The sequence below is a fragment of the Bufo bufo genome, chromosome 2 (assembly GCF_905171765.1).
Source record: "Bufo bufo chromosome 2, aBufBuf1.1, whole genome shotgun sequence".
Taxonomy (NCBI): Eukaryota; Metazoa; Chordata; class Amphibia; order Anura; family Bufonidae; genus Bufo; species Bufo bufo.
The window spans coordinates 286,708,136-286,724,923 of NC_053390.1; the positions used below are offsets into that span (position 1 = coordinate 286,708,136).

General features: G+C 46.2%; 1 protein-coding gene across 2 annotated transcripts in view; it reads right to left on the minus strand.

Moving 5' to 3' along the window:
* TPCN1 (two pore segment channel 1) overlaps window positions 1-16,788 on the minus strand; it is a 94,360-nt gene that overhangs the window by 49,844 nt on the left and 27,728 nt on the right. For both annotated transcript variants that reach the window (XM_040416652.1, XM_040416653.1), the window contains exons 11-12: window positions 16,155-16,271; window positions 14,935-15,059 (exon numbers count right to left, since the gene is read on the minus strand). In XM_040416652.1, the coding sequence (XP_040272586.1) occupies window positions 14,935-15,059; window positions 16,155-16,271 (242 nt within the window). The remainder of the gene's footprint in view (window positions 1-14,934; window positions 15,060-16,154; window positions 16,272-16,788) is intronic.

Here is a 16,788-nt window from a genome sequence, read left to right on the forward strand (position 1 = left end):
ATCTACCAGCGGTGATAGGGCTGGATAAGAGGCAGGAAGGAGTTAATCCTGCATATAGCAAGTGCACTGCATCTAGATGGGGGGTCCCGTTCCGATACCGGCCTAACAGAAGTGGCCGGCCAGGAAGGGGTTAACAGACCAGGGGCGGTGCCAGCGGCTTCTGAGGGCGGGGGACAGCTAGGCGGGAGAATTTGCGCCAGTGCGCTGCCCCCCTCACATATCCGGGGAGGAAATTGCAGCCTAGCATGCCGCGAACCAGGCCTAAAGTTTGATGTGCGGCCGACCGGGAAGCCCTGCCGGTTGGCCGGAGTATAGAGGACCGGCAGAGGTGCACTGCTGTGTCCCCCTTCACACACCAGCTCTGGGAGCCCGCCCCGCGGGCCGGGAGAAAAAAAAGCAGGGCTGGAAGGAACCGCCCCCCCTTCGGGACACCTGTAAGCTCAACGGAGCTAACCCTTGCGGCGCCCGATGAAGTACGCGCCCCCTGAACGTGCGATTGTGGAACAAGAGCCTCGCAGCGAACTTCCGGTTCCGGCGCGCGCATGAATAGACGCTAATAACCGGAGCTCCGCTCTACCGGCCCGAAATCCATAGAGCCGCCGTACATCGGGACTGTAAAGTGCCTAAACATACCCCTTAAGGTGACAGGGGTGACCCATGGAAAAATTTTTGGTCAGAGGCGGCTCTCAGAACGAGTTTCCAACGTTACTCCGGTCAGGAGAGGAATCGAGAAGCCGAGGCAAGATGGCGCCAACTAGGGGTGCACCGAAATGAAAATTCTGGTCCGAAACCGAAACCGAAAATTCAGGATGCCCTTGACCGAAGACCGAAACCGAAACTGCCTTTTTGCCCAAATACTTTTAAAATACTTTTTTTTAAATGATTTTATTAATAATTCTTTTTCATGAATGAAATTCATCTGTGGGTGGCGCTGTTATGGAGAGGGGGATCTGTGGGTGGCGCTGTTATGGAGAGGGGGATCTGTGGGTGGCGCTGTTATGGAGAGGGGGATCTGTGGGTGGCGCTGTTATGGAGAGGGGGATCTGTGGGTGGCGCTGTTATGGAGAGGGGGATCTGTGGGTGGCGCTGTTATGGAGAGGGGGATCTGTGGGTGGCGCTGTTATGGAGAGGGGGATCTGTGGGTGGCGCTGTTATGGAGAGGGGGATCTGTGGGTGGCGCTGTTATGGAGAGGGGGATCTGTGGGTGGCGCTGTTATGGAGAGGGGGATCTGTGGGTGGCGCTGTTATGGAGAGGGGGATCTGTGGGTGGCGCTGTTATGGAGAGGGGGATCTGTGGGTGGCGCTGTTATGGAGAGGGGGATCTGTGGGTGGCGCTGTTATGGAGAGGGGGATCTGTGGGTGGCGCTGTTATGGAGAGGGGGATCTGTGGGTGGCGCTGTTATGGAGAGGGGGATCTGTGGGTGGCGCTGTTATGGAGAGGGGGATCTGTGGGTGGCGCTGTTATGGAAAGGGGATATGTGCACTGTTATGGGCATAACAGTGCACAGATCCCTTTCCCCATAACACTGCACAGATCCCTTTCCCCATAACACTGCACAGATCCCCCCTCCCCATAGCAGTGCCATAGACCGATCCCCCTACCCATAACAGCCCCGGCCCTGCTGCTCACAGCATCACTCACTGCATTTTTACCTTACAATCGTGACACTCCAGTAACAACTCTGCAGGCAGAGCGGAGGGCGGCGTAACGTCACTTACTCACGTGACGCACCTGCTCCGCCTCCTTCATTAAGTGGGCGGAGCAGGCGCGTCACGTGAGTTAAGTGACGTTACGCCGGCCTCCGCTCTGCCTGCAGAGTTGTTAGTTACTGGAGCCTCACGATTGTAAGGTAAAATAAAGATGCAGTGACAAAGTAAACCGCCCGCCCGGCGCCCGCAGATGGTGGGTGACAAATCCCACACCCCATATTTTCGGCCGATATGTAACAATATCGGCCGAAGTGGATTAGGTGCATTTTTGGCCGATATTTTCGGCTGCCGGAATTTCGGTGCACCCCTAGCGCCAACGCAAGATAAGCACCAGAGACTTACCAGATCGACTTCCCAGCCAACACAGAAGAGCGCGGAAGCCTCCTGTTCAGATGAGGAGGAAGTAGAATGTAGCACAGGGCCGAATAATGATGAGGAGTTAACTTCTTCATGCAAACAGATGGCTATAGAAGTGGCCAAACTCCTGGCACCAGATATTAAGGCCTCACTAGAGGCCACAGTGTCTTTGGCCTTAAAGCAGCTACAGGCTGAAGTGACCCAGCACACCTCCCAGATCGCCGAAGTGCAACAGAGGGTGATGGTAACCGAAGAAGAGCTGGAAAAAGCACATAACAGTATCAGCGAACTCGTACGCAGTAACCAGTATTTAAAAGAGAAGGTTGATGACCTGGAGAATCGCTCCCGGAGGAGCAACCTAAGAATAGTTGGACTACCGGAGTCGGTTCCTCCAAACCAGTTGGCAGATATTTGTGAGGTGGAAATCCCGCAAGCGCTGGGGCTGAGAGGCTCGTGCATAGTGGAAAGGGCACATCGCCTAGGACCGCTGATGTCGGCGGGAGGGCGCTCAGGGAGGGAAAAACTACTCTGGGACTGGTCGAGACCAAGATGTTCAAAAAATGCTATGTGAGGTACCGTTGCTATCTGTTTTGGGTTGACTCTCCTGCAGAGATCTATAATATCAAATCTTTATGAGAGTGGCCACATGGAACGTTAAGGGTCTCAGATCCCCCTCAAAGCGCATGGCGGTGCTACGCCATCTTAAAAAACTTAAGATTGATATTGCATTTTTGCAGGAGACGCACCTGGAAGAAGCGGACTTTTGGAGGAAGCAGAGATTGTGGGCGGGACATGTGGTAGGTTCGTCCTCGATTGGTAAAAAGGCGGGTGTCGTTATTCTATTACACAAACGCTTACAATATGTTATCAAGTCCACGTTGACGGACGACCAAGGGAGATGGATGCGCATATGTTTAGACTCACCCGTTGGTCAGATGGTCATTCACAACATCTATGCCCCCAATGCGTCCCAGACGGAGTTTTATAAACGATTGGAGGTGGAGATCTTGAAAGAGGATTCCCAAATGATAATGGTAACAGGAGATTTTAATAGGGTGCACAATGAGCCAGAGGATAGGAGGCGGGAAACCCCTGGGGCTATAAGTAACCAAAATCGTGCTCAGACCTTACTCCCGTTATTACAGAATACGGGGCTACTAGATGCATGGCGTCATTATCACCCAATGGACCGAGAGTTCACCCATTTTTCTCATGCGCAGGGGTCATGGTCGAGGATTGACTATTTTTTTACATCATCGAGACTACTGTCAAGAGTCAAGATGGTTGAGATTTCTGACTTACTAATCTCTGACCATGCCCCAGTGATCATGGAAATTATGGACACCGTCCCTAGGGGACAGGAATATATTTGGAGGCTGCCTCAACATTTGTCCAATGATAAAGAGTTTATAGATAAAGTTAGAGGTTGGTGGTGGTGGGAATACTCACAGGATAATTCGGAACATACATCTAATCAAGCTCTCTTTTGGGACGCAGCTAAAGCTGTGTTGCGGGGTCGCATAATATCTCATACGATAGGGAAAAAGAAGGAGGCAAGGATTAAATATGAGGAAGCAGTCATACAGGTACGAGAGGCGTACACAAACTTCTTGCAAACCCCCACAGAGGTCAACAAGCTATTATGGGTGACAGCCAAACATAACTTTGACTATTGTGCCGAAAGACAAGAAAAATGGTATGGTGATTACCAAAGAGCGAAATTCTTTCGCCATGGCAATAAGTCAGGAAGGCTATTGGCGAACTTAACTCGTCCATTTACCAAACAGCCTCCAATGCATCCGTTAAAAGATAAATTGGGAAAAATATGTACCCAACCAAGAGATATAATGGTTACATTGGGGGACTTTTTTCAATCATTGTACACCAAGGATCCTTTTGACGCCCAGGGAGCTAGTGACCTACTGGCTAGCGTGGAACTGCCAAAACTTTCAAGGGAAGTACTGGAGGCGCTGAACCGTGAGGTAAGCGAGGAGGAAGTAAAAACAACTATTAAATCCCTAGCTAATTGCAAGGCTCCGGGCCCTGATGGATATCCAGCCGAATTTTATAAAGCAATTAGCCAGGAATTACCCCCGACCTTGACTAGCCTATTCAATGACATTTTGAAGGGGGGAAGCTTGCCAGACACGGGTAAATTAGCCTATATAAAAGTGCTTCCAAAACCAGGTAGAGATCTAACTCAACCAGGCTCATATAGACCGATATCGTTAATAAACCAAGATGTCAAGATCCTATCTAAAATCTTAGCAAGCAGGTTAGCCATTTGTATAATTGATTTGATAGGTCCTCACCAAGTGGGGTTTATGAAGGGTAGATCAGCGGTGACCAACATCCGGAAAGTTTTGGCAGTTCTAGGTGAGAATAAGAGGGGTCTGAGAGACTATAAGCCGGCACTGCTAGCGATCGATGCCGAAAAGGCGTTTGACAACGTTAGCTGGCAGTGGTTGGATATGGTACTAGATAAGGTCAACATAAAGGGCAGCTTTAAGGAACTACCTAAGGGCAATATATGAGAATCCCCTAGCGAAAGTCTATGTACCGGGCTTTCTGTCAAAGACCATCAAGCTAGGTAAGGGCACACGGCAGGGATGCCCATTGTCTCCCTTGCTTTTTAATCTAGCAATGGAGCCCTTAGCTAGACTAATGATACAATCTGATACGTTTGAGGGGATTAAAGTGGGTACTCAGGAACTGAAAGTGAGCTGCTTCGCGGATGACATCCTGATATATCTAGGAGCACCGGAACATCAACTAGATCAGGTGATGGAGTCTTTAATCACATATGGGAGAGCAATGGGTTATAAGATCAACGTTGACAAGAGCCAAATATTATTTTTAGGACGGGAGACTAACCAAAAAGACTGGATACAATCTAAAGTAGAAATCAGAAAAGATTATATTACTTACTTAGGCATCAAAATAGGGCGTACCCCTGAATCAATATATACATTAAATTATCCCCCTTTATTTCTAAAGATTGAGGGTGAGTTGGAGAAATGGAAAGAATTACCCCTATCCTTATGTGGCAGAGCACACTTGATTAAAATGGTGAGCTTCCCGAAATTACTTTACCCATTACAGACAATTCCGCTATTGATAAAACACACTGACGTCCAAAGGATTCAGAGAGCTTTCAACCGCTTCTTGTGGAAAGCCAAGAGACCACGCATCTCTTACGCTAAATTGACAATGTTGAAATGGGAGGGAGGGCTACAAATGCCGAACATCCGTCATTATAACCTCGCAGCCTTATTCCGACATGTCAGGGATTGGGTATGGGAAACTGGGTATTATTCGGCAATCAAGATAGAACAAGGATTAGTCGGTTCGTGGAACTTAGTTGCCCTACTACATACAAAGCTAAAAGATCTCCCAATATCGATCAGGCAATCCATCCTCCTGAAAGACACCATAGTGGCATGGAAGTCGATCAGGAAAATATATAGTCTTCCCTATTATGTCTCATCTAAGATGCCACTATGGTCACTGCCGGCATTCCCACAGGGTAGGGATAATATGCTGTTCCAAGAGTGGAGGGTGAAAAACATCATGAAACTTAGCGATCTACTAGAAAGTACTGGCCGCCAATTGTTATCCTGGGAACAGGTGAAGGGACAATATGACCTATCAAATGCTAACTACCTCCCGTTTCTGCAAATTCAGAGTTACTGTAAGGCACAGGCAATTTCACTGGGCGAACCGGATAGGCTTATTTGGTTCGCAGCGTTACTGGGCAAAGATGGGTCGCATATGTCCCTCTCAGAATTATATCAAAGGTTACATGGCATACAGATGATAGGAGTGGTAAAGGAGGCCTTTAAACCTTGGGTCAGGGAATTAAATGACCCGAACATACCAAGAAAAATGAGGGATGGTCTAGAATTAGTGCAAAAGGCAGTTTGCAACGAGCAATGGAGGGAAACACAATTGCGGATTTTACATAGGGCAACGTATGCCTTTAACCTGTCGTATCAAGATGCTCCTGCCCATTATCTGCGGCATTGCCCCAAATGTATCCTCCCGAAAGCTGGGCTTCTACATGCTATGTGGGAGTGCCCAAAGGTGCAACCATTGTGGCAAAGAGCGATAGGTGCAATAAAGGAAATTTGGGGGGAGGTAGTAGGCCTAAAACCGCAACAATGCATTTTTCATTATATACTAATAAATCAAGAAGATGATGTAGGAGCCGTGGTAACTAAAGGGGGAGTTCACATAATGCTGATGGCAGTAAAAAAGGCTCTTCTGAGGCATTGGTTGGTAGAAGAAGTCCCGTCATGGGCAGAAGTGTTAGGGATTATGAAAAATGTTCTGTACCTTGAAAGGCTAGAAGTGGAGCGGGATAAGGAGGGATTATTAGGAAAATTTATCAAGAAATGGAGAGACTTTATAGAAAAGCGACTTTCAAACTGCGAAATCCAAGAACTCATGACCCCTTTCAAAATGACCAAATTAGCTAATAAACTAGGGAAGCTAGAGGCCTAGAAGGTTTTTTTTATCAAAAACAATATAAGAAAGGATCAAAGAGGATACATCGACATAGTCCCAGAGTAGGGTAAAGGGGTAGGGAGGCATAAGGGAGGGCAATGGGAGGGGTGGGAAATGGGTCTTGGAGTAAGGTAATGGGCGAAAAATGGGAAAAATGTTGTTTTGATTTGAGAATTAATGTGCAGAAACCTACTGTTTTATACATCATTAATCTGTAAATGAACAGTTATTCATGTTTTATTGACTACATGTATAACCTGTAATGATTCTCACTTCAATAAAGAGATTTATAAAAAAAAAAAAAAAAGAGCCTCGCAGCGCATGCAGTCATTAACCCTTTTCGGAGCGGCGCATGGCGTCGGATATCGGGGAGCGGGATTCATCCGCTCCCCTCCCTGCCTGTTCGGCCGCCTAGGCGGGGGACAAGGATTTAACCCCCTATGTGCTTAGTCCCATCGGCACCGAATGGGAGAGGGAGCCTGTCCTCAGGGGTACTGGGCAGAAGTCGGAGGACAAGTAATTAACCCCCTATGTGCCTAAGTCCCATTGGCACCGAGGGGGGAGTGAGGGAGCCTGTCCTTAGGGGTCCTGGGCTACTATAAGTGGGGCCCGGTGCTATTAAATCTATAGACCCCAAGAAGCGATGCCGCCAAGGGGAAGAGGGAGGGGGAAAGGGCTAACCATACTTACCTAGTCCCGTGTACTCATCTCATCTTCATCCTCTTCTCTTCACCCTCCCCAAGTGGACCCTCAAGGTCACCTCTTCCAACAGGGTCACCTCCTCAGCTGCTGGCACCGAAGTGGCAGGAGTCTGGTATGGCGGGAGGGTCTACTTCTTGGCGGACCTAGGTGACCCCTTGGTTGGCGTGAAGCAGGGGAGCGAGGCTGCCCTGGATCCTCCTTTTGCTTCTGTGGGGAGGTCAAGCGGTGAGGGACTCTGACACCGGCCACGCTCCCCGGGATAACAGAGAGGCTAGGCGACTGTTTGCCCAAACCTAAAAGGGAAAAAGGAAAAATAAAAAAGAAAGAATCGTATATACCCAGGGATGAAAGATTGCGGCCCCCCCACGAAGCCGGGGCCTAAGTTATGGACACGGCCGACCGGAATGCACCCCCACTCTACTGAAGTGCGCCGCCCGGGACGTAAGGAACCTCCTCCGCTCCCCTCCTGTAGCGAGGTATAAAATTCAGAGCACAGCGGTGCGCTCGGCCGCCCGCTGTGCCTAACAGTGCCTGCAGGAGATAGGGCCGTTAACCATCTATGTGCCCGTGTAGTGTCGGCACAGAGGCAGGAGGGAGGAAATCCCCCAGAGGGTTAGGGCTAGGATAAATTAAGCCCGGTATCTGGCCCAGTGATCGTGGGGAGGGAGGGGGAAGCAGGGAGCCCGGTGCTTTGCCAAATAGGGAGGGAGGGAGAGGGTTAACATACTCACCTAGTCCCATGTACTCACCTTATCTTCCTCCTCTTCTCTTCACCCTCCCTAAGTGGGCCCATAAGGTCACCTTCTCCAGCAGGGTCACCTCCTCAGCAGCTGGCACCGGAGTGGCAGGAGTCTGGTATGGCGGGAGGGTCTTCTCTTTGGCGGACCTAGGTGACCCCTTGGCTGGCGGGATGCAGGGGAGCGAGGCTGCACTGGTCCACCTTGTCTTCTTGTTGGGGGAAGGAGGCAGCGTGGCGGACCAACGCTGGCGTGCTCCCCCCGGGAGAACAGGGAAGCGAGGTGACCACTGTTTCCCACATAAATGAAGAGAAAAAAATAAACTAAAATAAACAAAAATTTCAGGAGCTTCCCTGCAGCTCTCTTTCCAGGCTGGAGGGGGGATAGCTGCCAGGGGAGGAGCTAACAGCTTTTACTAGTGTCAACGCCTCCTAGAGGACATAGCTATACCACAGTCTCTGTGTCCCCCAATGAATATGGGCAGAAAGAACAATTTGTTACTGATCAAAGCCTGGTGTATCAGCCCATGCAAAATGCCCAAATTCTCAACTTCATCTGTTATGATCGGCCTAAAATAAATTCCCTCTCTTCCCCATAATTTGTAAGAACAAGAAAACAAAACATGGCGCTCCTAGTGTAGTATATTTAGATGAGAAGGAAAATAGAGAGCCTCACTATTTACAGGTGCTCACCTGGACTGGTTGTACTTGTGCGTATCCGCAAGGTTTCAGATAGATAACATCCACTATCGGTAATCGCTAAAGGTCGATTGCCCTGCCACTAAAACTTGCACCTACTATGGATCATCTTTCTCTTACTTCAGTGGCAGAGCAATCCACCCTTATGTTTTTCCCCTGTCATACCACTATTCCCCATGTCACTATGTTTCATTGTAATGGAAAGTAAGGGTGGTACTACACTGCTTGATCTTCAGGCAGTGCGAGTGCCAAAAGATGATATTTATACATTGGTGCTCTTTTGCACTGGCCTGATTAGACAGACCGATGCATATTTTGAATGAGAGACAAATAATTGCTACCAGTCGTTCCTCCCTCATTCTCTTCATTATCGGCAGCACATCCCCGATTAAACAGGAAGATGAGATGCCGATTATCAGGCATCTTTCATCCTGACGACAGATCCATAAGTCCATAAATGAGCGTTTGCGCGTTGATCGGCTGCTCGAATATTCAAGCTAATTATCGGGAATGAGTGTTCATATCCCCGATAGTTGGTCCAAATAGTCCAGTCTAATAGGGCCTTAAAGTGGACAAGTCACCACACCTGACATGACTGTTTTAATAGCTTAATGCATTCCCTGTGTAATAAGAATTCTGGAGCATCTATTCTTATGTCTGTATGTTGTGCCATTTTATTATTCCTGCTAGAAGTTATGAATGAATTGCTAGCAGTCTGCAGTAAGGGTACAGAGGGGTGTTAACCACTTGGGCGTGTGTCCCTGTACAGTTTGACTCTATCCAATCAGTGCTGCCATTGTCAGACTATGCAGCCCCCCCCCCCCCTCAACTTGTTACCACCCCTCTGTACCCTTACTGCAGACTGCTGGTAATTCATTCATAACTTCTAGTAGAAATAACAGAGGAATGGTACAACATACAGACATAAGAATAGATGCTCCAGAATTGTTATTACATGGGGAATGCATGAAGCTGTTAAAATCGGCATATCAGGAGAGGGGAGAGGTCCTCTTTAACATTAAGCATGCCAGATCAGCTTTCTGGCAGATAAGATTGATAGATCAATTGGCCAATTGCACACATCAATAAACTCCTCAACATCTAAAATGTCAGCATGCATTTAGCTATCACCTATTAAGGCCTAGATTACACCCAAGAGTTCTTAAAGAGCTCAGTTCAGTTATTTCTGTGCCCCTGTTTATAATTTTTAAGGATTCTCTAGGGACTGGTACAGTGCCAAGTTATTGGTGCAAGGTAAACGTGGTGCCCATATTCAAAAAAGGATCAAGGTTCTTCATAGGCAATTATAGACCAGTTAGTTTAACTTCTGTTGTGGGAAATGTTTGAAGGAATCTTAAAAGGGACTATATATACGGGAGTATGTGACTATAAATCATATTATAAGTGATAACCAGCATGGGTTGTCAGACTAACCCGATTTGTTTTTATGAGGAGGTGAGTAGTAGCCTGGACAGAGGGGCGGCTGTGGATGTAGTGTTTCTGGATTTTGCAAAGGCTTGTGATACTGTCCCTCATAGACGCTTAATAGGTAAAGTAAGGTCTATTGGCTTGGAAAGTATGGTTTGTTATTGGATTGAAAACTGGCTGAAGGACGGTGTCCAGAGAGTTGTGGTCAATGATTCCTATTCAGAATGATCCCGGGTTATAAGAGGTGTACCCCAAGGTTCAGTGCTGGGCCCTTTATTATTTAATTTGTTTATTAATGATATCGAGAACGGGATTAAAGGGGTTATCCGAGTTATTTTTTTGTTCTATGTTCCTAACTAAGCAAATGTGACAGCTTTGCAATCAACTCACTTTATCTGCAGTGGCTGGTTTCTCAGATTTGACTGAGGGTCACATGACCTGTGATGTCAGCTTCTCTCCCTGCTCTGATAAAGGTCGAGCCTGTAAACGAGACGTCACTGTGCTGGCCACGCTTCCCCCCCTTCACTGCCGTCTACTCTATGCTAGGATTCTTAACCCCTTCAGCTGCACACACTGGGTAGCTCTGCAGGCAGTGAGGAGACAATGCTGGGCACTGGAGCTGACATACTAGAGAGAGCATTGCACAAGAAGGTAGGGGGAAGATCCTGTGTGTATTAGCAGTGTCATTATACAGGTGGGACTTGTAGTTTTACACTTACAAGTTGCTGTTGATTCTCCCAGCACTCAGGGCAGCTCTTGTATCCACTCCCTTAGCAGTGTCATTATACAGCTGGGACTTGTAGTCCTACACATACAACATACTGCTGAGTCTCCCAGCAGGCAGACATGTCACTCAGGGCAGCTCTTGTATCCACTCCCATAGCAGTGTCATTATACAGCTGGGACTTGTATTCCTACACATACAACATGCTGCAGAGTCTCCCAGCAGGCAGACATGTCACTCAGGGCAGCACTTGTATTCACTCCCTTAGCAGTGTCATTATACAGCTGGGACTTGTATTCCTACACATATAACATGCTGCAGAGTCTCCCAGCAGGCAGACATGTCACTCAGGGCAGCTCTTGTATTCACTCCCTTAGCAGTGTCATTATACAGCTGGGACTTTTAGTTCTACACATACAACATGCTGCAGAGTCTCCCAGCAGGCAGACATGTCACTCAGGGCAGCTCTTGTATTCACTCTCTTAGCAGTGTCATTATACAGCTGGGACTTGTAGTCCTACACATATAACAGGCTGATGAGTCTCCCAGCAGGCAGACAGGTCACTCAGGGCAGCTCTTGTATTCACTCCCTTAGCAGAGCAGGGGGAGGGGCAGAGATGGTTTTTATTGCATGTAAACAAAGGGCCAGAAAAGAACCAGGGAAATGAGGAAAGCTATATATATATTTTTTTTTGCATAAAACTTGCTTAGCTCAGTTATATATCAGATTTTCAGTGCTATATTATTTTTTTTCATAACTCGGACAACCCCTTTAATAACACCATTTCTATTTTTGCAGATGACACTAAGCTATGTAGTACTGTGCAGTCTATGGAAGATGTCCATAAACTACAAGCTGACTTGAACACACTGAGTGATTGGGCATCAACTTGGCAAATGAGGTTCAATGTGGACAAATGTAAAGTTATGCATCTTGGTAGTAATAATCTCTGTGCTTCATATATCCTAGGGGATGTAACAATTGGGGAGTCACTTGTAGAGAAGGATTTGGGTGTCCTTGTGGATCATAGATTGAATAACAGCATACAATGTCAATCAGCTGCTTCTAAGGCCACCGGGATATTGACATGCATTAAACGAGGCATGGACTCGCGGGGCAGGCATGTAATGCTACCACTTTACAAAGCGTTGGTGCGGCCTTATCTGGAATACGCAGTCCAGTTCTTGGCACCAGACCATAGAAAAGATGCCCTGGAGCTGGAAAAGTACAGAGGAGAGCGACTAAACTAATAAGGGGCATGGAGGGTCTTGGTGATGAAGAAAGATTAAGGCCCCTTTAACACGGGCGAGTATTCCGCGCGGATGCGATGCGCGAGTTGAACGCATTGCACCCGCACTGAATACCGACCCATTCATTTCTATGGGGCTGTTCACATGAGCGGCGATTTTCACGCATCACTTGTGCGTTGCGTGAAAATTGCAGCATGCTCTATATTCTGCGTTTTTCACGCAACGCAGGCCCCATAGAAGTGAATGGGGTTGCGTGAAAATCGCAAGCATCCGCAAGCAAGTGCGGATGCGGTGCGATTTTCACGCACGGTTGCTAGGAGACGATCGGGATGGAGACCCGATCATTATTATTTTCCCTTATAACATGGTTATAAGGGAAAATAATAGCATTCTGAATACAGAATGCATAGTAAAATAGCGCTGGAGGGGTAAAAATAAAAAATAATTTAACTCACCTTAATGCACTTGCTGGCGCTGCCGGCATCTCGTCTGTCTCCTTCTTTGCTGAACAGGACCTGTGGTGAGCATTCATTCCAGGACCTGTGGTGACGTCACTCCGGTCATCACATGATCTTTTACCATGGTGATGGGTCATGTGATGGACCATGTGACGACCGGAGTGACATCACCACAGGTCCTGGAATGAATGCTCACCACAGGTCCTGTTCAGCAAAGAAGGAGACAGATGAGATGCCAGCAGCGCCGGCAAGTGGATTAAGGCGAGTAAAAAAAAAAATAATTAACCCCTCCAGCCCTATTGTACTATGCATTCTGTATTCAGAATGCTATTATTTTCCCTTATAACCATGTTATAAGGGAAAATAATACAATCTACAGAACACTGATCCCAAGCCCGAACTTCTGTGAAGAAGTTCGGGTACCAAACATGCGCGATTTTTCTAACGCGAGTGCAAAACGCATTACAATGTTTTGCACTCGCGCGGAAAAATCGCGGGTGTTCCCGTAACGCACCCGCACCTTTTCCCACAACGCCCGTCTGAAAGAGGCCTAAAAGAATTGAAATTATTTAGTCTTAAGAACAGACGTTTAAGGGGGGACATGATTAACCTATACAAATATATAAATGGGCCAAACAAAAAATACGGTGAAAAACGGTTCCATGTAAAATGCCCTCAAAAGACAAGGGGGCACTGCCTCCGACTGGAGAAGAAAAAGTTCAGTATCCAGAAGCGTCAAAGCTTCTTTACTGTAAGAAACTGTGGAGTAGGCTTCCTCAGGACGTGGTCACAGCAGGAACAATTTTAAAAAGGGTTTAGATGAATTCTTAAAAGTAAATTAGATTAATGCTTATGAAAACATGTAGAAATCTGAGTCTCACTTCCTTCTGGGATTTGTGTCCCCACCTATCCTTTGGTTGAACTTGATGGACATATGTCTTTTTTCAACCGTATTAACTATGTAAGGCCTCATTTGGACGACTGTATTATGTATTTGCATTTTGGGTCCGCGAAAAAAACAACAACAAAAAATGTCAGTTCTGCAAAATGCCGACCACAGACCCATTGAAGTCAAAGTGTCTGCAAACAAAACGAAGGCAACACAGGCGTCACCCTTTTTTTGTGGATTTGCGTTTTGCAGACTGAAAACGGATAAGGCCTAAAGGAGTAAGGCTAGCAGAAAGGAATGAGGTAATAACAGATCTCCTGGGACAGGCAAATAAACAGAAATATTTTTTACCTAATTCTCATAGTTTTGATTGGAATACGAGAAAGAAAGTGGAGGATAATATAAAAGAAGGAATGGCTTGGCAGTTTACCTTCATAGTTGATACGGTTGAAAAAAGACATATGTCCATCAAGTTCAACCAAGGGATAGGGAGAGGTGGGGATGCGAATCCCAGAAGGAAGACTCCGATTTCTACACGTTTTTATAGCATTAATGTTGTTTACTTTTAAGAATTCATCTAAACCCTTTTTGAAAAAAACTGTCCACTGTTCCTGCTGTGACCACGTCCTGAGGAAGTCTATTCCACAGATTCACAGTTCTTACAGTAAAGAAGCTTTGACGCTTCTGGAGACTGAACTTTTTCTTCTTCAGTCGGAGGCAGTGACCCCTTGTCTTTTGAGAACATTTTACATGGGACAGCTTTTCACTGTATTTTTTGTATGGCCCATTTATATACTTGTACAGGTTAATCATGTCCCCCCTTAGACGTTTCTTCTCAAGACTAAATAAATTTAATTCTTTTAATCTTTCTTCATAACTAAGACCCTCCAGGCGCCTTATAAGTTTAGTCGCTCTCCTCTGTACTTTTTCCAGCTGCAGAGCGTTCTTTCTATGGTCTGGTGCCCAGAACTGGTACTGCATATTCCAGATAAGGCCGCACCAACTCTTTGTAAAGTGGTAGTATTACATCCCTGCCCCGCAAGGCCATGCCTCGTTTAATGCATGACAATATCCTGGTGGCCTTAGAAGCAGCTGATTGACATTGTATGCTGTAATTTAATCCACCATCCACAAGGACACCCAAATCCTTCTCTATAAGTGACTCTCCCAGTGCTACATCACCTAGGACATATGAAGCACAGAGATTATTACTACCAAGATGCATAACTTTACATTTGTCCACATTGAACCTCATTTGCCAAGTTGATGCCCAATCACTCAGTGTCCAAGTCAGCTTGTAGTTTATGAACATCTTCCATAGACTGCACACTACTATATAGCTTAGTGTCATCTGCAAAAATCATTAATAAATAAATTAAATAATAGAGGGCCCAGCACTGAACCTTGGGGTACACCACTTCTTCTGGATATTTCTACAATTGGTATACATTTAAACAATTATTGCAGTTGCTACCTCATATTATCTGTCCTGTTCTGTTTCAGGGCCCTAAAGCACAGGTATCGATCACGAGTTGACATCCGGGGCTTGTAGAATCTCATCATTCCATCAAACTGCCGGAAAGAAATTCCATGTGGGCCCTGCAAAGGTATATATTCCAGGTAAAGAAACCCACGTACATACAGGTCACAGAGCAGGTCAGTCTTTGTTGGGAGGAGGAAACACTGTTTCATGTACTCTATGATGTCTGATTTTCATGTTTTACATTAATCATGCGATAGCTTATTTAAGGGCGCAGTCACACGACCACACCGATGCGTGTTCCGCAATTTGCGGAATGAAACAGATGGCCCATTATAGAAATGCCTATTCTTGTCCGCAATTGCAGACAAGAATAGGGACATGCTAAATATTTTTTGTGGGGCTGCGGAACAGAACAACGGATGCGGACGGAACATGGTGTGCTGTCTGCATCTTTTGGGGCCCAACTGAAATTGTAACGGATGCGGAACCACTCATGCGGTCGTGTGAATGAGCCCTTACTGTTTTTTTAAGGAGAAGAATATTGATGACCTATTCTCCAGATAGGCCATCAACACCTTATCGATGGTGTCTGACTCCTGACACCCCTGCTGATCAGCTGCTTGAAGAGTCCATGGTGCACTAGTGATCGCTACGGCCTTATCACATCATAACAAGTACAGTGCCATACACTGCATAGTGGCTGTGCTTGGAATTGCAGCCTAGACCCATTCACATGAATGGGACTGAGCTGCACGTAGACCATGTGACTGGTCTAGGAAGAGGCCGCCAAGTTCGCCAATTGGCAGGGGTGCCAGGAGTCAGATCCCTCTGATCACATATTGATGACCAATCATGGAGGATAGGTCTTCAATATTGTACTCCTTTAAAACCCCTTTAAGATTTTGCCCCCTCTTTTTTCACTTTTAATATGACTAGCTTTACCTTAGCATTACTAAACTAATTCTCATTCTCTGATTCTGCATTTGACAGGTGAACACACAAGACAAAGCCACCCAGGGAGAGAATGCTCTGTACCTTTCTTCCTTCCCTGGATGGCAGTGTGCGCCGGATCGGCACTGACACAGATACCTTGATTTGTGAGCTTCTGTGCACTCTTGTTCTTGTAATTACAAATGAAAATCTCAAGCCCAACAAATGACTAAAGTTCAGCATAGTATCACTCTACACGGTCTTACGCCATTTCTCTATACCTGTGGGTTGAGCAGCAGCTGGTAGCTGTGCTGTGTGGCTGTACGTTTGTGCAGAAGCAGGGATTTGAACTTCTTTTTCTCTATGTCATTGAACGTGTCAAACACAACTGCCAGAAGCTAAGAAATAGAAAATCAATGTCAGAAAGAAAGTAAAACCTCAACCATGTATAAGAAAAATAACCATCATCTAACGTCTGAACACTTCTGCTCAGGATTCCTTTGGAGTGTTATTTTTACAGAGGAGAAAGATTTCTCAAATTCTGCAGACTGTTCTATGACTGCATGTGCCCTATCTGATAAATCTCTCATAACACACAATACTGCCATTAACATCTTAACAGTCACGTTAAAATTGGAAAAACCCTCCCAAAAATGTCACTTTTTTATTGTACATTTCTAATATGTGTCTGCAGTAAATCTTGTCGGCGCACAACTCAGGGGACATAATGTGACATAATAAATTTTAGCCTCAAAGGGATTCTCAGGGAATTAAGAAAATGAAAATACTTTCATATTGCTTTATTATAAATATATTCCCAAATACCTTTCATTAGTTATAATGGCTCGTTTTGTCCAGGGATCAATCATTAGGAGAAACAAAATGGCCGCCATCCTATTACACACAAAACCTGTC